The 20,914-nt window shown below is 56.0% G+C and overlaps 1 protein-coding gene and 1 long non-coding RNA gene across 4 annotated transcripts in view; one reads left to right on the plus strand and one right to left on the minus strand.

The window, feature by feature from the left end:
• Positions 1 to 19,434, plus strand: part of Tmem132c (transmembrane protein 132C) — a 323,353-nt gene extending 303,919 nt beyond the window's left edge. The window contains exon 9 of the mRNA XM_006970660.4: positions 16,550 to 19,434. Coding sequence (XP_006970722.2) covers positions 16,550 to 17,731 — 1,182 coding nt within the window. The 3' untranslated portion in view covers positions 17,732 to 19,434. The remainder of the gene's footprint in view (positions 1 to 16,549) is intronic.
• On the minus strand, positions 9,974 to 19,836 carry LOC121825329 (uncharacterized). 3 transcript variants are annotated; one of them, XR_013047848.1, is made up of 7 exons: positions 19,635 to 19,836; positions 19,391 to 19,500; positions 17,705 to 17,840; positions 16,686 to 17,017; positions 15,619 to 15,782; positions 15,207 to 15,331; positions 9,974 to 12,079 (listed from the first exon to the last, which is right to left on the minus strand). It is a non-coding gene; the product is annotated as an uncharacterized LOC121825329 (long non-coding RNA). The 3 variants fall into 3 exon arrangements; XR_013047846.1 differs by having other exon boundaries at positions 14,371 to 15,331; XR_013047847.1 differs by having other exon boundaries at positions 14,371 to 15,331; positions 19,391 to 19,503.
• Positions 19,837 to 20,914: the final 1,078 nt, after the last annotated feature.

The following is a 20,914-nucleotide window of genomic DNA, read 5'->3' on the forward strand; positions in this document are numbered from 1 at the left end:
ACCCTGCTCACACCTTATTCACACACCACTCCCACCCCACTCCCATCTCACTCCCACCCCATTCACACCATACACCCATCACAACCCATTCTGACCCAACTCCCACCCAACTCCCACCCCTTACCCCACTCCAACCCCAATCATACCCCATTCCCACCCAATTCCCACCCCACTCACACTCCACTCCCAACCCAGTCCCATCCAAATCCCAACCCTTATCCCACACCCACCCCTCACCCCTCTTTCACCCATCTCCCACCCCACTCCCACCCACTGCCACCCAATTCCCACACCATTCTGATGCCAATCCCACTACTTCTCACCACATTCACACCCCACTCAACCCCTCTCATATCCCACTCCCACACATCAGCCCATTCCCACCCCACTCCCACCACAACCTCACTCCTCACCACACTCCACCCCAAGCCCACATTCCCACCCCACTCCCACTCAAGTCCTACCTTATTCTGATGCCAATCCCACCCATTCCTTCCTCACTCACACCCTATTCACACCCCACTCACACCCCACTCCTACCCCTCACCTCTCTCCCACCCATCACACCCCATTCATACCCCACTCCCACCCCCAACCCCACTCCTACTCCTAACCCTAATCACACCCTTTCAACCCACTCCCACCCACTCCAACCCAACTGCACCCCACACCCACCTCTCATACCACTCCAACCCCACTCCCACCACACTCCTACCCCACTCAGAGTTCTCACTTCATTGCTGACACTCACCCCACTCCCACCCGTCATCCCACTCCCACCCCTCAGTCTACCTCCACCAAAATCCCACCACATTCCCACCCAAGTCTCACCAATCTCCCCCTTACCCCACTCCCATCTCACTGCCACCCCATTCCCACCCCACTCACACCCCACTCACACCCATCTACCACCCCTCACACCTCTCCCAAACATAACCCCACTCCCACCCCTCACACCACTCCCGCCCCTTCTGACCCCACTCCCACCCCACTCCTCACCACTCCCACCCTCACCCCACTCCAAAACCAAACCCTATTCACACTCCCCCTCAACCCCTCCCACCGCACTCCCATCACACTTTTACTTCTCACCACACCCCAAGCCCATTCCCACTCCTCACCCCACTCCTACCCCTCACCCAACTCCCACCCAATTCTCACCACATTCTGATGCCAATCCCACCCCTTCCCACCCTATTCACTCCTCACCCACCCCACACCCTACTCCCACCCCATTCCCCACTCCCATAACCCACCCCACTCCCACCCATTCCCAACCTATTCCCACCCCCACTGCCATCCAAATCCCATTCCTCACCCCACTCCTAACCCTAATCACACCCAATTCCCACCCAACTCCCACCCCACTCACACCCCTCATCCCACTTCTAGCCCACTCCCATCCAAATCCCACCCCTCATTCCACACCCACTCCTCACCCCATTCTCACCCCTTACCCCACTTTCACCCAACTCCAACCCCATTTCCACCCCATTTCCACCCCATTCCCACCCCATTCCCACCCCACTCCCACCCCACTCCCACCCCACCCCAGCCCCACTACCACCCAAATTCCCACACCATTCTGATGCCAACTACTTCTCACCACATTCACACCCCTCGTACCCCACTCCTACCCATCAACCCACTACCCCACTCCCAACACAATCTCGCCCCTCACCACACTCAACCCCAATCCCACCCCATCCCACCCCATCCCACCCCACTCCCACTCAATCCCCACCTTATTCGGATGCCAATCCCACCCCATCCCACCTCACTCACACCCCACTTACACTCCACTCCTGCCCCTCACCTCACTCTCACCCCATCCCACCCTATTCACACCCCACTCCCACCCCTCACCCCACTCCCACTCCTAACCCTAATCACACCCCCTTTCAACCCACTTCCACCCCACTCACACCCACTGTGACCCAACTCCCACCCCACACCCAAATCTCACTCCACTCCAACCCCTATCCCTCCCCCTTCCCACCCAATTCCCACCCCACTCCCATCCAAATCCCACCCCTCATCCCACACTCACCCCATGCCCACCACACTCCTACCCCACACATCACCCCACTCACACTTCTCACTTCATTCCCAACACTCACCCCACTTTCACCCCTCAGTCCACTCCCACCCCTCAGCCCACTCCCACCCGTCAGTCCACTCCCACTCAAATCCCACCTCATTTCCACCCCATTACCACCCCGCTCTCACCAAACTCCCCCCTTACCCCACTCCCACCCCATTCTCATGCCACTCCCGCCCCTTTCCACCCATTCCCACCCCACACACCTCACCCACTGTAACCCCACTCCCATTCACACCCCACTCCCACGCCACTCCCACTCCCACCCCACTCCCACCTCCAAATCATACCCCACTCCCACTCACACCCCACTCCCACCTCCACATCATACCCCACTCCCACTCACACCCCACTCCCACTCACACCCCACTCCCACCTCCACATCACACCCCACTCCCACTCACACCCCACTCCCACTCCCACCCCACTCCCACTCCCACCCCACTCCCACCTCCACATCATACCCCACTCCCACTCCCACCCCACTCCCACTCTCACCCCACTCCCACTCCCACCCCACTCCTACTCAAACCCCACTCCCACTCACACCCCACCTCCACATCACACCCCACTCCCACCCCACCCCACTCCCACTTACACCCCACTCCCACCTCCACATCATACTCCACTCCCACTCCCACCCCACTCCCACCTCCACATCATACCCCACTCCCACTCCCACCCCATTTCCACTCCCACCCCACTCCCACTCCCACTCCACTCCCACCTCCACATCATACTCCACTCGCACTCCCACCCCACTCCCACCTCCACATCATACCCCACTCCCACTCACACCCCACTCCCACCTCCACATCACACCCCACTCCCACTCACACCTCACTTCCACTCACACCCCACTCCCACTCCCACCCCATTCCCACCTCCACATCATACCCCACTCCCACTCCCACCCCACTTCCACTCCCACCCCACTCCCACTCCCACCCCACTCCCACTCCCACCCCACTCCGACTTACACCCCACTCCCACCTCCACATCATACCCCACTCCCACTCCCACCCCACTCCCACTCCCACCCCATTCCCACCTCCACATCATACTCCACTCCCACTCCCACCCCACTCCCACCTCCACATCATACCCCACTCCCACTCACACCCCACTCCCACTCCCACCCCACTCCCACTCAAACCCCACTCCCACCCCATTCCCACCTCCACATCATACCCCACTCCCACTCACACCCCACTCACACCTCCACATCATACCCCACTCCCACTCACACCCCACTCCCACTCACACCCCACTCCCACTCCCACCCCATTCCCACCTCCACATAATACCCCACTCCCACTCATACCTCACTTCCACTCCCACCCCACTCCCACTCCCACCCCACTCCCACTCCCACCCACTCCCACTCCCACCCTACTCCCACTCCCACCCCATTCCCACCTCCACATCATACCCCACTCCCACTCCCACCCCACTCCCACCTCCACATCATACCCCACTCCCACTCCCACCCCACTCCCACTCATACCCCACTTCCACTCCCACCCCACTCCCACTCCCACCCCACTCCCACTCCCACCCCACTCCCACCTCCACATCATACCCCACTCCCACTCCCACCCCACTCCCACTCCCAACCCATTCCCACCTCCACATCATACTCCACTCCCACTCATACCCCACTTCCACTCCCACCCCACTCCCACTCCCACCCCACTCCGACTTACACCCCACTTCCACCTCCACATAATACCCCACTCCCACTCCCACCCCACTCCCACTCCCACCCCACTCCCACTCCCACCCCACTCCCACCTCCACATCATACCCCACTCCCACTCCCACACCACTCCCACTCAAACCCCACTCCCACCCCACTCCCACTCAAACCCCACTCCCACTCACATCCCACCTCCACATCACACCCCACTCCCACCCCACCCCACTCCCACTTACACCCCACTCCCACCTCCACATCATACCCCACTCCCACTCACACCTCACTTCCACTCACACCCCACTCCCACCCCGTTCCCACCTCCACATCATACCCCACTCCCACTCACACCCCACTCCCACTCACACCCCACTCCCACTCACACCCCACTCCCACCTCCAAATCACACCCCACTCCCACTCACACCCCACTCCAGCTCCCACCCTACTCCCACTCACACCCCACTCCAGCTCCCACCCCACTCCCACTCCCACCCCCTCCAGCTCTCACCCCACTCCCACTCACACCCCACTCCCACTCACACCCCACTCCCACCCCACTCCCACCCCACTCACACCCCCACCCCACTCCCACCCCCACTCCCAACCCACTCCCACCCCCTCCCCACCCCCACTCCCACCCCATTCCCACCTCCACATCATACCCCACTCCCACTCCCACCCCACTTCCACTCCCACCCCACTCCCACTCCCACCCCACTCCCACTCCCACCCCACTCCGACTTACACCCCATTCCCACCTCCACATCATACCCCACTCCCACTCACACCCCACTCCCACTCCCACCCCACTCCCACTCAAACCCCACTCCCACCCCATTCCCACCTCCACATCATACCCCACTCCCACTCACACCCCACTCACACCTCCACATCATACCCCACTCCCACTCACACCCCACTCCCACTCACACCCCACTCCCACCCCATTCCCACCTCCACATAATACCCCACTCCCACTCATACCTCACTTCCACTCCCACCCCACTCCCACTCCCACCCCACTCCCACTCCCACCCCACTCCCACTCCCACCCCACTCCCACCTCCACATCATACCCCACTCCCACTCCCACCCCACTCCCACCCCACTCCCACTCCCACCCCATTCCCACCTCCACATCATACTCCACTCCCACTCCCACCCCACTCCCACCTCCACATCATACCCCACTCCCACTCCCACCCCACTCCCACTCCCACCCCACTCCCACTCCCACCCCACTCCCACCTCCACATCATACCCCACTCCCACTCCCACCCCACTCCCACTCAAATCCCACTCCCACCCCACTCCCACTCAAACCCCACTCCCACTCACATCCCACCTCCACATCACACCCCACTCCCACCCCACCCCACTCCCACTTACACCCCACTCCCACCTCCACATCATACCCCACTCCCACTCCCACCCCACTCCCACCTCCACATCATACCCCACTCCCACTCACACCCCACTCCCACTCACACCCCACTCCCACTCACACCCCGTTCCCACCTCCACATCATACCCCACTCCCACTCCCACCCCACTCCCACTCACACCCCACTCCCACTCCCACCCCACTCCCACTCAAACCCCACTCCCACCCCACTCCCACTCAAACCCCACTCCCACTCACATCCCACCTCCACATCACACCCCACTCCCACCCCACCCCACTCCCACTCCCACCCCACTCCGACTTACACCCCACTCCCACCTCCACATCATACCCCACTCCCACTCCCACCCCACTCCCACTCCCACCCCACTCCCACTCCCACCCCATTCCCACCTCCACATCATACCCCACTCCCACTCCCACCCCACTCCCACTCAAACCCCACTCCCACTCACATCCCACCTCCACATCACACCCCACTCCCACCCCACCCCACTCCCACTCCCACCCCACTCCGACTTACACCCCACTCCCACCTCCACATCATACCCCACTCCCACTCCCACCCCACTCCCACTCCCACCCCACTCCCACTCCCACCCCACTCCCACCTCCACATCATACCCCACTCCCACTCCCACCCCACTCCCACCCCATTCCCACTCCCACCCCATTCCCACCTCCACATCATACTCCACTCCCACTCCCACCCCACTCCCACCTCCACATCATACCCCACTCCCACTCACACCCCACTCCCACTCCCACCCCACTTCCACTCACACCCCACTCCCACTCCCACCCCGTTCCCACCTCCACATCATACCCCACTCCCACTCACACCCCACTCCCACTCACACCCCACTCCCACTCACATCCCACTCCCACCTCCACATCACACCCCACTCCCACTCCCACCCCACTCCCACTCCCACCCCACTCCCACCTCCACATCATACCCCACTCCCACTCCCACCCCACTCCCACTCCCACCCCACTCAAACCCCACTCTCACTCACACCCCACCTCCACATCACACCCCACTCCCACCCCACCTCCACTCACACCCCACTCCCACCCCACTCCCACCTCCACATCACACCCCACTCCCACCCCACTCCAGCTCACACCCCACTAACATTCACACCCCACTCCCACTCCCACCCCACCTCCACATCACACCCCACTCCCAACCCACTCCCCCCTCCACATCACACCCCACTCCCACCCCACTTCAGCTCACACCCCACTAACATTCACACCCCACTTCCACTCACACCCCACTCCCACCTCCAAATCACACCCCACTCCCACTCACACCCCACTCCAGCTCCCACCCCACTCCCACTCACACCCCACTCCAGCTCCCACCCCACTCCCACTCCCACCCCCTCCAGCTCTCACCCCACTCCCACTCACACCCCACTCCCACTCACACCCCACTCACACCCCACTCCCACCCCACTCCCACCCCCACCCCACTCCCACCCCCACTCCCAACCCACTCCCACCCCCTCCCCACCCCCACCCCCACTCCCAACCCACTCCCACCTCCACATCACACCCCACTCCCACTCACACCCCACTCCAGCCCTCACCCCACTCCCACTCACTCCTCCACATCACACCCCACTCCCACTCCAACTCCCATCCCACTCCCACTCCCACCCCACTCCTACCCCACTCCCACTCACACCCCACTCCAGATCACACCCCACTCCCACTCACAACCCACTCCCACCCCACCCCCACCCCACTCCCACCCCACTCCCACCCCCACTCCCACTCCCACATCACACCCCTCTCCCACTCACCCCACTCACACCCCACTCCCACTCACACCCCAATCACACTCATACCCCACTCCCACTCACACCCCACTCCCACTCCAGCTCACACCCCACTCCCACCCCACTCCCATTCCCACGTCACACCCATCTCCCACTCACCCCACTCACACCCCACTCTCACTCACACCTCACTCCCACCCCCACCCCACTCCCACCCCCACTCCCACATCACACCCCTCTCCCACTCACAGCCCACTCCCACTCCAGCTCCTACCCCACTCCCACACTCACCCCACTCCCACCCTTAACCCTATCTTACCCCCACTCAACCCACTTCCACCACACTCCCACTTCATTCCCACCCCACTCCCACCCCTCATCCTGCTCCCACCAAAAACCCCTCTTACCCCACCCTCACCCCATTCCCACCCCTTTCCTACCCATTCACACCCCACTCCCACCCCACTCCAGCTCATACCCCACTCCCACCCCACTCCCACTCCACTCCCACCTCCACATCACACCCCACTCCAGTTCCCACCCCACTCCCACACCCACCCCACTCCCACTCACACCCCACTCACACCCCACTCCAGGTCACACCCCACTCCCACCCCCATCCCACTCCCACCCCCACTCCCACTCCCACATCACACCCCACTCCCACCCCCACTCCCACTCCCACATCACACCCCACTCCCACTCACACCCCACTCCCTCACACCCCTCTCCCATCCCACTCCAGCTCCTCCCCCACTCCCACACTCACCCCACTCCCACCCTTAACCCTAATCATACCCCCACTCAACCCACTTCCTCCCCGCTCCCACTTCATTCCCACCCCACTCCCACCCCTCATCCTGCTCCCACCCGTCTGCCCACTTCCAACCCTCACCCCATTCCCACCCCTTTCCTACCCATTCACACCCCACTCCCACCCCACTCACCCCATTCAACACACTGCTACCACCCCTCACCCCAGTCCCTCCCACTTCTACTTCTCACCCCACTCACCCCACACCCACCCCTCACTCCCACCCCTCACCCAACTCCCACCCGTCACCCCACTCACACCCCAAACCCACCCCATTCCTGCCCTACTCCCACCCCACTTCCACCCATCATCCCACTCCCACCTCTCACCCCACCCCTGCTCCCCTCCCACCCTTCTCCCCACTCACACCCCACTCACACCCAATTCACACCCCACTCACACCTCACTCTGCCACCACTCCCACCCAACTCCCTCCCCATTCCTACCCCTCACCCACCTCACCCCACTCCTACCTCTAATCCCGTTCCCACCACTACCCTACCTCCCAACACTAACCCCCTCCCACCCCTCATCCCTCTCTGACCTTTCACCCCACTCCCGCCCATACTCCACTCCTACCCCACGCCCACTCCTCTCCCAACTCCCACCCCTCCTCCCACTCTCATATCAATCCCACCCCACGCCCACCTCAATCCCACCCCACTCACACCCCAATCCTACCCCACTCACACCCCAATCCTACCCCACTCACACTGTTCACTGCAGTCTCATCCCACACCTTGCCCACTCCCACCCCCACCCCACTCCCACCCCTCACCCCACTCCCACCCCTCACCCCACTCCCACCCCCATCCCACTCCCACCCCCATCCCACCCCTGACCCCACTCCCACCCCCATCCCACTCCCACCCCCACTCCCACCCCCACCCCACTCCCACCCCCATCCCACTCCCACCCCTCACCCCACTCCCACCCCTCACCCCACTCCCACCCCCATCCCACTCCCACCCCCACTCCCACCCCCACCCCACTCCCACCCCCATCCCACTCCCACCCCCCACCCCACTCCCACCCCTCACCCCACTCCCACCCCCATCCCACTCCCACCCCCATCCCACCCCTGACCCCACTCCCACCCCCATCCCACTCCCACCCCCACTCCCACTCCCACCCCCACTCCCACCCCCACCCCACTCCCACCCCCATCCCACTCCCACCCCCACCCCACTCCCACCCCTCACCCCACTCCCACCCCTCACCCCACTCCCACCCCTCACCCCACTCCCACCCCCATCCCACTCCCACCCCTCACCCCACTCCCACCCCTCACCCCACTCCCACCCCCATCCCACTCCCACCCCCATCCCACTCCCACCCCCACCCCACTCCCACCCCTCACCCCACTCCCACCCCCATCCCACTCCCACCCCCATCCCACTCCCACCCCTCACCCCACTCCCACCCCCACCCCACTCCCAACCCCCACCCCACTCCCACCCCCATCCCACTCCCACCCCCACTCCCACCCCCATCCCACTCCCACCCCTCACCCCACTCCCACCCCTCACCCCACTCCCACCCCTCACCCCACTCCCACCCCCATCCCACTCCCACCCCCATCCCACTCCCACCCCCACTCCCACCCCCACCCCACTCCCACCCCTCACCCCACTCCCACCCCTCACCCCACTCCCACCCCTCACCCCACTCCCACCCCTCACCCCACTCCCACCCCCATCCCACTCCCACCCCCATCCCACTCCCACCCCCACTCCCACCCCTCACCCCACTCCCACCCCTCACCCCACTCCCACCCCTCACGCCACCCCCACCCTCACCCCACTCCCACCCATCACCCCACCCCCGCAATATCCCTCCACTCCCCTCTCAATGTCCTCTCCTGGGCTGAGGAGGCACTGTGCAGACCACATCAACTGCTCCCTCTCACATCCCCATTCCTTCCAGGGCCCTCATACCCCAGCAGGGGCAGCCCAGCCTGCTCTCTGTCCCCAACTCCCTGGCTCCATCTCTCTCAGGCTCCCATGGGCTTCACATGCCCCCTTTCTACAAAGCTCTTCTGGGCTTCTACCCTTGCAGTCCTTCTGGTCTGAGATGTGTTCCCATGGGCGCACTCACCCTTGAACACTGCCCTGGCTCCTTTCCAGCCACAGTTTCAACACCCCCCACCCCCACCCCACCCCCCACCCCCGCTCACTAATGCTGTCCTCACAGCCTTGTCGATCTCGGCCTCCTCCACCATTGCCATTATGCAGTCACTACATCGCTGAAGTTGCCCTTAACGTGTGCTCCGCTCCTGTTTGCTCTTGACCTTATGGGAAGGGGGCTGCGGGATAACTTTCCATGCGGGCGGTGCTTTGTAGAACTGATCCTTCGCTGTGCATCGTCGGCTCCCAGCAAATACCACTGAAAGAAAGTAGAGCCTGGGAACTTGTAGGAAGGGAGGGAACATGGAGTCCCACACACTTCTGCACTGAAGATGATTCTGGAGGCAGAGCTCTGGGAGGACTCGACCTGGGTAGCCGCAGGACCTCATTCCGTAGCGGGAACCCACTTCATTTCACGTTTGAGAATTAAATTAGAATCAACTATTGCGTGATACAAAAAAAAAAAATGTCTCTGTCACCATTCCCTCCATGAGTGACAGTCACTATCCATCACTGTTAAGAGCAGAAGCCGTGAGGACCTCGGGACTCCACCAGGGCAGGCCCCATGTTGGCTCGGGCACTTGGCTTTAAAGCTGGTTCCCATGGATGCTGCACACCTGGGAGAAGGTAGCAGACTGCAGGGAAGCTCCTGTTAACCACCACTGCGGACAGGATATGCTAGGAGCTTGGCTGGAACAGGCGACAAGCTCTAGACCTGACAGGGGAGCCGTGGAGGCTACAGTTCTTCACATAACATATTAGGAACAAAACTGTCCATGGGAGTAGACATACTACTAAGACAGAACACAGTGACCATCAGTGGGCAGGCAGTGCAAAGCCAGGAAGGTTTGGTGCTCCTAGGGAAGACCAGAAAATCCCAGATGCCATGCAGGGTTGCATCACTGGCAGACACAAGCTGCCTATTCTTCTGTCTCTACAGCTGAGTTAGTGGTACAGACAGGTGACACAGGCTATGTGAAATCCACGTGACCACATCATCCCTGCTGTGGGCTCCAAGGACGACCCTGGGATGGTACGCTGCACACATGGGTGTATCAGCTGGCTACTGCCATGTAACCATCATGACTGCTTAACAGCCTGCTGCCACACTGTCCCAGTGCTGTGGAAGCTCAGCTGGGCCCTGCATTCAAGGTGTCACAATGCTGACTTCTCATCCAAGGATCTGGACCTACGTCCAGGGTCATTGCTGCTTGGGAGAAAGATTCTTGCTGTGGATGACTTGAGGTCTCCATCTCTTGGGCCGTTATTGTAATTGTCTGGGTGCCTCCCTCAGGCGCTCATGGCTATCAGTTCCTTCTTCCTCGACTTCTCCACCTCTCTCACCCACAACACAGTCTTCCCCAGGCTCTCACACCCTCTTCGCCCACCAGCAGCATGAGCTGGTGACTTTAAAGGAGACTGTAACTCCACCATCCGCTGGCTAGGTAGCCCAAGAGGCCATCTCTGCCCCACAAACAACTGCACCATGTGACACAGATAAAGACGGTGATACACGCTTGTCACCCCAGCTGTGCAGAGGTGGGGGACAATAGGATCCCATGGGGCTTGCTGGCCAGTGGACCTAGCTGAATCAGCAAGCTTCGGGCTTAGTGAGACCCTGTATCAAAATCTAAGGTGGAGAGCCGTTAAGACACATCATGTCAACTTCTAACCTTCATACATGCAAGACAAGAGAAAAAAATGAGTTAAAGGAACAGAGGAAAAAGTCAAAATCTGGACGCTCCTTGCTAAGAATGGGCCGTGGATTAGAATGGACAGGCACTGTAGCCTCTAGGATACAGGTTAAAAAGCTACCACCTACATCCAACATGACCCATCTGTCTTCATCAACCAGCAGTAATTGGATGCCCAGCCCCGATGCAGGAGACTCGTAGATAGAGCGTCTTCAATTTGCAGGCATGACTCTATAAAGAAGCAGGGTCTAAATCACCGGTGGCCACGTGTCATTTGAAGTCACTTGGCATTTGCCATCTTGGGAGAGATGTGTGTTGGATTCCCCAGTGAAGTTTCCAGCTTTGCGGTAATGAGACGATAGAAGGACCAGATCTCACTCCCAAGGCAGAGCTGATGGAATTTCAATCCAGCTGTTTGTCCTTCAAACGGGGCTTGGTTTATATTAACTTCCTTCTCCATCCAGGTATGGGGAGAAAAATTAATTCATGATGAGAAGCCAGCCACAATGAATACCATTTTATCTCCGCCCTAAGAAAATATAGGCAGACACATGCGTGTGTGTGTGTGTGTGTATGTGTGTCTGTGTCTGTGTCTGTGTGTGTGTGTGTGTGTGTGTGTGTGTGTGTGTGTGTGTGTGTGTGATTAATAGCTTCCTTTCTAAAAATCCAGAAGAATATGAGCCTTGCTTGTTTTTAAGCTTGGGTAGAAGAATAAAAAATGAGTTACCTGGGATTCTGGTGGGTGGTATAAGCGTGAGAAGGGGGCTCCAAGTGTACAACTCAAAGGCGTAGAGCCACATGCAGTCCTCGTCAGTTTCCCCACAAGCTGAGGCTGAAGCAATGATTCCTGGCTCACAAGGACCATGAAGGCCCCTCAGCCGGCAAAGAAGACAGTGTGCAAGGCAGTAAGGCTATGTCACCCACTCGGCCACTGATGAAGCTAAATTCACCCTCCGCGGCCACTGGAGAGACCATGCAGAAAAAGGCCAGGGACGTACCCCCCTTCAAAGGCCCAGCGAGCTGGGCTCAGGATAACAACACCCATCCATTGTTCATCCAGGACTGTCCCCCCCCTGGTGGGTGTTACCTCCTTGGCATTTCTGGCTTCACACAAGAACTCAGGTTCCCAAGCCAGAGGATGCCTTTGAGCACAGATGAATAAGATAAACGCGCGAAGCTGCTGGTGGGAAGCTGAGCTCACCGCTGCTGGTGGGAAGCTGAGCTCACCGCTGCTGAGTGGCAGGATAATTGTCCTACGCCGTCGTGAGATTTCGAGTTAGTGCAGACTCAAACTCTAACTCTAAAGCAGAACTCTTCCTCTTGACCCTTTTTTCCCTCATCTTTTGACAAAATCTGAAGTATGCCCAGGCCTCACACTCTGAGCTTTTTCTTCTTTTCCTGAAATCCCACACCCCACAGATAGCTGCCTGCAGACTTCCATGGTTGACGCGAACTCAAAAGATAAGCGGTTTTTCTCTCTTTCCCTTTTTTTTCCTCCCTCTTTCTGGCAGCCGCCAAGTTTTACAACTTGCTTGCCCTGTATTTTTCTGTCAGGCTCTAATAAAATGGTCCTCGTGCTTTAAAATGGGTTGGGGGTGGGTAGAGGAGGCAAGTGCGGTCCTCTTGCTCTACAGAACTCAGCTCTGGGCTTTCGGCAGAGACTCAGCCTCCATTGACCTCAACAGAATGGAGGAGTAGCCTGTGGGCAGGCACTCATGCCTTCGGGTCCAGCCAGATCCAGGAGCCCAAGCAGCATCACCCGAAGTCATCTCTTCACAGCTGCCATTTGCCTTCATGTTGGATTGCTGTCACCATGGCGTAGAATGTTCTAGAACATTCTAGAATGTTGCCTTGCTCACTCCGATTTCCTCCTGAAACTTGTAGCTGGACCATTGGCTATTCTTGCTCCCCTTTCTTCATCCCCATCTACCTGTCTTGTCTTTTCTTTCTTCCTGATCCTGAGTAAACACATTGGCTGTGTTGATGGTAAGCCAGCTCTCTCCTCAGTCATGTCTTGTCTGTTGTATAAAGCACCCCAAGTGATTTACTCACTTGCCATACCCCCCCCATTCTTTTGAGTTGGGGGCCTCATGTAGCCCAGGCTGGCCTCCAGCTCTTGATCCTCCTGCCTCCACCTCCTAAGTCCCAAGACTGCAGGCTTATGCCAACACACGCTGCTCAGTTTTCTATTTCCAGAAATTCTGTGTAGGTCTCCACACATCTCTGCCTTTCCCCCTCTGCTCACCCCTGGTCTCATAGTGTAGTTTCTGCTTTATTCCTCCTTTGCCCTTTTATTTCATTAGTGATTGGTTTTTCCTTGGCTTATTTTTAATCCAGTCTTTTCTGGTTGTTCCCACATCTCTAATATTAGCCTGATCATCTAGGTTTTTAAATTACTAGTAGTAGTAGTCAGTAGTAGTAGTAATAGTAGTAGTAGTAGTAGTAGTAGTGTATATGTGTGTGTGTGTGTGTGTGTGTATGCACGTGCGCATGAGTGACATAGTGAACGCGTGGAGGTCAGAGGATAAATTTAAGGAGTCTGTTCTCTCTCATTTCACTTTGACATGGGTTTTTGAGATTGAATTCGTCTCATCAGGCTTGCACAGCCAGTACTTCGATCCAATGAGCCATCTCACACACCTCCTGTGTGTATTTTTAACAGCGGCTTTTACGACACCTGCTGCCTGTCCACAGATGGGGTTTTGCTTTTATCAGGGGAGCCTTGTGCAGCTGTTGGCTTACCTTGGGGCACACTCCCTGGGCCACACGGGTAGTGTCACACCAGCCCAGGACCAAATTTGGGTTTCTTCTTTCCACCAGTGGCAGAGAGGAAATAGATTTTTTTTCAACCCATCATATGTCAAGAGGCTCCCACTGCCTCCTCTTTCTGCAGCAATAGGGTCTAAGATGAGTGTGGCCAGGTGAGCAAGCAGAGATGCTCCCGCAATCAGGATTGGTCTGGTGATAAGGGAAGCAGTGAGCCTTTAGGGAAAGGCTGAGCATGGCTGTTCTAGGTACGGCTGACCACGAGGCTTTGGCCATGGCTGATCCCTGGGTCTCCAGCCCAGCAGGGCTCTGCAGACCTTCTTGCTAACCTGACAGCTGAGGGACACACTGCTTAAACTTGCTCTGGTGGCATCTGTTTTTGCAAGAGAGGCATCCCCTGAGCGGCAGCTGATCCCCAGTATGCGTGCAGTGATTCCCGTTAGTATCTCAGGAGTTCCAGGTTTGTCCTGGGAACCCAGAAGGTAATGCTGTGTCCACGGTGCTGAAGGTGAGGAAAATGTCCTAGAGCGTCCCATCTAGGTGGATCTGTGCCCACCAGTGCACTGTATTGTCCCTGGGCTGTCCAGTGGGCAATGTCTGTGCTTACTGAGAACATATCAGGCATATGATGATGAAGCCAGGGCATTTCCCAGCCAGGAACTCTAAAACTCCCTTCCCTGTTCTCCACAGTGCAAGAGTTTTTATGTCTGTTTGGGCCTTGACTGAACAATTACATGTCTTTTTAATGGCTCAGTCCATGACACTGGCCTGAGCTTTCTTGTTCTGTCCAAATGTAGCCGAGCTGAACTCACCAGGTGTCATGATCGTGTCACTGCTGCCCACCTGACAGTCCTTCGAAAAGTGTGCCATGTCTCATCAGGTCATGCAAAGAGAAGATAATCTTGCTTTTCTGTTTTTCCTACGAAGCACAAGGCACCTGGAAAAGAATTGGTAGGGAGGAGAGATGAATTAGCCAGGGTTCTCTAGAGGAACAGAACCAAAAGAATGAAGAGCTGTATTAAAAGGGGATTTATAGCCAGGTGGTGATGGTGCACACCTTTAATCCCAGCACTCGGGAGGCAGAGGTAGGCAGATCTCTGTGAGTTCGAGGCCAGCCTGGTCTACAAAGTGAGATCCTGGACAGGCTCCAAAGCTATACAGAGAAACCCTGTCTTGAAAACAAAAACAAAAAAAGGAGGGGGGGGGGTTACTAGAGTGACTTACTGGCTGTGGTCCAGGTAGTCCAATAATGGTCGTCTCATGATGGAAAAGTGGAGAACCTGGTAGTTGTTCAATGTGTGAGCTTGGATATCTCTGTAGTCCCAATCTGGCTCAGGAGTTCTGGATGATTCCTGGAGAGCTGCTTGTTTTCAGTCCATGTGGGAAACCTGAAGGTGGATTTAATATCAGCTGCAGAAATAGGATAGATGAACTTGCTAGCAAAAGTGAGGGCAAGCAGGCAAAAAGCAAAGCTTCCTTCCTCCGTGTTCTTTTATGTGGCCCAGGGTTAGGGTGGGTCTTCCTGCTTCAAATAAGCTGATGAAGAAAATCCCTCCCAAGAGTTCCCAGCAGGCTTCTGTTGATTCTGGATGTCTCAAGTTGACAAACAAGATTAGCCATCACAGGAGATAAGAGAAACTTCCTCTTTTGTGAGACGGTGTCTCATATACCCCAGGATGACCTTGAGCTCCTGATATTCCCACTTCCAGCACCCTCCCAAGCACCGAAACACCTAGTCTAGGCAGTACTAGGAGTCAAACCCAGGACTTCATGGACTCTAGGCAAACATGTTACCAGTTTAACTACATTCCAAGTCCATAGTTTCCAGTTTCAGGCCTTTGGCTCTGATAGAATTTCCTGCCTCAGTTTCCCACCTCTACAAATCCACATTGTCCTATGAGGCTAATGGAGCTCAGGAATAAGTGACTGGCAGATAACAAAAAGCTGGTCCAGGACCATGTGTGTTTTCTGCACATGGCTTATGCTGGAGCTGTGTTAGGGTATCTCTCTGATGGAAAGCGTATTTGCTTCCCCAGGACATGGGCACCAGATCAGGACTCCATGTCACCTTTCCTGTCTCTTTGGTGGTGTTCTAGGATGGGTCCCTGGAGATAAGGCACCCCCCAAGTGGTATTCATGGTCTCTGTCCCTGCAGGAAGCTATAGTCAGCACATGGCTCCAATTCAGTGACGGCTCAGTGACATCCCTGGACATCTATGACAACAAGGACTTCTCCTTGACTGCCACCTCTTTGGATGAGGCTGTCGTGTCCATCTCACAGCCCCTCTCACCTTGGTGGCCCACTGTGGTGGCTGAAGGGGAAGGCCAGGGCCCACTGCTCCGAGTGGACATGTCCATCGCTGAGGCCTGTCAGAAATCCAAACGCAAGAGCGTGCTGGCTGTGGGCATCGGCCACGTGGGTGTCAAGTTTGGATGGGACGATGCTGACTCTAGCCAGACCGGAGATAAGGATGAGGAGGGGATAAAGAACCACGCCAGTGATCGCCGGCAGAAGATTCAGGACCTGGAACGCCCAGGCCAGGATGAACGCTACCATGGCAACTCTCCTGGGGATCGCGAGGAAGGGGCCCTGATGAGTGCCACCACCACTGCCAAGTCCCTGCTGGATAACAAAGTGGGGAAGAGTGGTAGACTGGATGGGGCCAGGCTACACAGCATCCCCATAGACTTCACCAACTTCCCAGCCCATGTGGACCTCCCGAAGGCTGGGAGCACATTGGAGGAGAATGGTCTGATGCAGACCACCCATGGCCTGAGTGACCTGGAGATTGGGATGTACGCCCTCCTGGGGGTCTTCTGCCTGGCCATCCTTGTCTTTCTCATTAACTGTGCCACCTTTGCCTTCAAGTATAGGCACAAGCAGGTGCCTCTAGAAGGCCAGGCATCCATGACCCACTCTCATGACTGGGTGTGGCTGGGCAATGAGGCTGAGCTCCTGGAGAACATTGGGGACGTGTCCCCACCCCAGGATGAACACACGACCATCATAGACCGAGGGCTGGGAGGCTGCGAAGAGAACAACCACCTGCTCCTCAATGGTGGCTCCCAGAAGCACATGCAGAGCCAGGTCCACAGGCCACCGGGCTCTGGGGGGCGGCAGGGCAGGGAGCTCAGGCAGGAACCTGCAAACTCACCCACCTCCAAGATGAAGAAGGTGAAGTTTGCCACCTTCGCCATCCCGCCCGAGGACAGCTGCCCCACAGTGAACTCCATCCTCGGTGCCGAAGACGACATCAAGTGGGTTTGCCAGGACCTAGAGGTGGGCGCGTCCAAGGAACTCAGAACCTACCTGGAGAAGTTCCAAGACAACGTGTAGTGTTCTGGCCACCTCTTCAACTTGGACAGTGTCCTCCTTTCTTCCTTCCCTCAGCCGAGTAGCTGGATGGAGGGCGCTCCCGGTGGGACTGAGTGAGGACGACCAGAGCCTACAAAATACCAGCTAGCAGTTTAGAAGTGGGGAAGGGGTGTTTTTATATTAAAGGGTTTTTTTAGCCATTGAGGATGGGTTCCAGAAGTATGAATCTGACTCCGCAGGGAGGCAGAGTGGATCCAAGACTTCTCTGCTCAGAGGTGAGAGGGTTATTTTATGAATCAAAATACACTGCAGACAAGCTACCAAAAATATTTGTTAAAAAAAAAATACAAAAAAGACAAATAAAAAAGACACAAATGACTGTTGGTTTATATTTCTAATAAAGGGACAAAATGTAAAAAAAAAAAAAATAGGGCTTGCTAAGAAGCAGCCTTCGTTTTAATTCAATCTTCATGTTTCTGAGGACAGCCTGTGTCTATCAGCCTGGTGCCCAAGACAGGAAGTACATCTGAACACCAGTCACCTCTTAGGAAGAATGAAAATTTTACATTTGACTCCATATCTCTTCTTGCTTTCATACCTCCTTTTTTGTGTCCTAAGGCCTCCATTTGATTTAATTTCATGTTTATTTCTGAGGACCAAGTGGTATATTTTCCTAAATGAAATATAAATTATATTTCTATTCATTAGATAGGGTTTTTTTTTTCTCTCTTAGTGAGTTCAATCTTTTTTTTTTTTTTTCTTGGAGCTGAGGACCAAACCCAGGCCTTGCGCTTGCTAGGCAAGTGCTCTACCACTGAGCTAAATCCCCAACCCCGAGTTCAATCTTTATGTTGTAACATGAACCTGTTTTTATCTCTCTCCTGCTTTGTTGACATTTTCTGGCTTGTTTGTTTGTTTGTTTTTTAAACAATATAGGAAGTGCTCAGTTCCTTCTATGGGGAGAGCAAGCCCCACAATCATAATCAGTTGGGGCAGGCCAGCGGGTGAAACTATGTTCACAGCTGTCTGAAATAGGATGTAGCCAGGAGAACAGAGCACAGCCTGTGACACTCGGCCACTCCTTTTGAAGTCAGAGACTCAGTGTCCCCATCAGTATGGACATAGGGATGCCTCTATGTAGAGAGATGTGAGCCCAATCCATAAGTGCAGGGTGTTCAGAATCAGGCAGACAGGCCATGTCGACCACAAGGAACAGCCAACACTGTACTGAACAAACAGAAAAGATATTTGGGGGTAGAGTTGAGTTGTCTGATTTTATTGGGCAGAGTTGAACCAGCATCAACTCAAAATGATTTTTAAAAAATCTATGTTAGATTGTTAATCAAACTGTGGCTTTACAACTGTGCAAGAGCACAGCATAGTATCACATCCACTCAAAGCAGAGTGTGTGCATGAGACAGGAGATCGCAGATGAACTCCTAGGACGTCCAGAGCCTGGCGCTCCCTGTCCATCGGCTGAGGGTGAGGACACCCAGTCCTGTGACCCTCAGCAGAGCAGCCCTCATAGACATACCAGGGGAGGGCCATTGTTTTAATTTTTTTCTATTACTAATATCAGTAGCGAAGAAAAGGTCCTGGAAGCCTAGTGACTTTGGTTGGACCTTTGACACCTCTGTTTGTAGCCTTTACAATAGATTTTCAAAAGCTATTTATTTATACCTGCGGTGGTAGTTGTCATTAAAACGCTTGCCATGGCTTCACAAGTCCGTGTCTCATGGGATTTTCTTGTTCCATCAACTTCCTGTCCTCCAGTCCTAACAGGTACAGGCCTGCTGAAGAATTCACCTGTTAAAGAAGAAACAACACACTTGCCCGCCTTCCCCCCCACCCCGCTTCCTTTCTGGCCAGATCCAGAGTCATTCAGACGATGTACAAATTCTATCACCCACCCACTGTCACCTGCCTGTTCTCAGGGTCACAGCAGGGCAGCTTGAGGCAGCTAGTCACACCCAGTCGGGAAGCAGAGAGACAGGAACGCGGGTCTCGGCTCACTTTCTCCTCTGTATTCGGTCTGAGACCCCAGCCCATGGGATGGCGCTGCCCACTTTCAAGGTGGGTCTTCCCTCCTCGGCTACTCCAGCCTAAACACTCTCTCACAGACACGCCTGGAGATTTATCCCCAAGGTGATTCTAGAACCTGGTGTGGTCATCAATAGTAACCATGACAACCCATATCCCAGGGACCCAATGAGTGACAACTGTCATTAAAGTCTCTCTAGAGAGATGGCTCAGTGGTTAAAACACTTACTGTGTCAGCCTGAGGATCGGAGTTCAGATCCCCAGAGTCCATGCAAATGCTGGGTGGGCATGGTGGCCCACCTGCAGTTCTAGCCTCAGAAGGCAGAGACACAGGATTCACTAAAGCAAGCTGGCTATGGAGACACGCCATATCAGTGAGCTCTGGTTTTGAGTGAGAGGCCTTGCCTCGATGAATAAGGTGAGGGGTGATTGATGACATCATTCTACAGCTTCCACGTGCACACGTGCATGCACACCCACAGACATGCAAACAAGCACACACGTGTGCACCACACAACACTCATGAAAATAGAAAGAGACCAACCTTCCTGTTGGTTATTTCGGTCATTGGGAATCTTTGCCCATATTCATCCATCTCTCTGAATGCAAACTTAAGACTCGAATGTGACCTCACTTAGAGAGTGAGGGTTTCTGGTGTCAGACCCTCAGTCATCATATCTGTTCTCAAGGATTCACTGACTTCTCCACCCAGCACCGGCTCAGCACAGCTTGCCTCTTGGTATATAGTCAGACCATCACCGAGTGCAAACACAGGACACTAACCCAAGGACACATGTGTCAGCTTGCCTTTCAAAAGAATCTTTTTTTTTTTAATGCAGATGTTTTTCATCTGGTTCTAGTCATAGAATCTAACAGGAGCACCTTGTCTTGAGGCTGCTGGACCAGCAATCCACTTAGCACCAACTGACTGGCTGTTCTTTTGCTTGTAAACGTTGAGGTCATGAATGAGACTAGGAGGCTGTCAGTCAAAGGCAGAGGTGGGAAACTGCAGACAAGTGCGGGCCACACAGCTACTCTGGTGTTACCTCCTATTTCAAGCAGATTTACCCACTCATCTCATGGTCTTTTAGATATGTGATGGGCTGGGCTGGGCTGGGGTGATGACTCAGTTGGTAAATCACTTGCCAGGCAAGCATGAGGACC

The sequence above is a fragment of the Peromyscus maniculatus genome, chromosome 23 (genome assembly GCF_049852395.1).
Source record: "Peromyscus maniculatus bairdii isolate BWxNUB_F1_BW_parent chromosome 23, HU_Pman_BW_mat_3.1, whole genome shotgun sequence".
In the NCBI taxonomy this organism is placed as follows: Eukaryota; Metazoa; Chordata; class Mammalia; order Rodentia; family Cricetidae; genus Peromyscus; species Peromyscus maniculatus.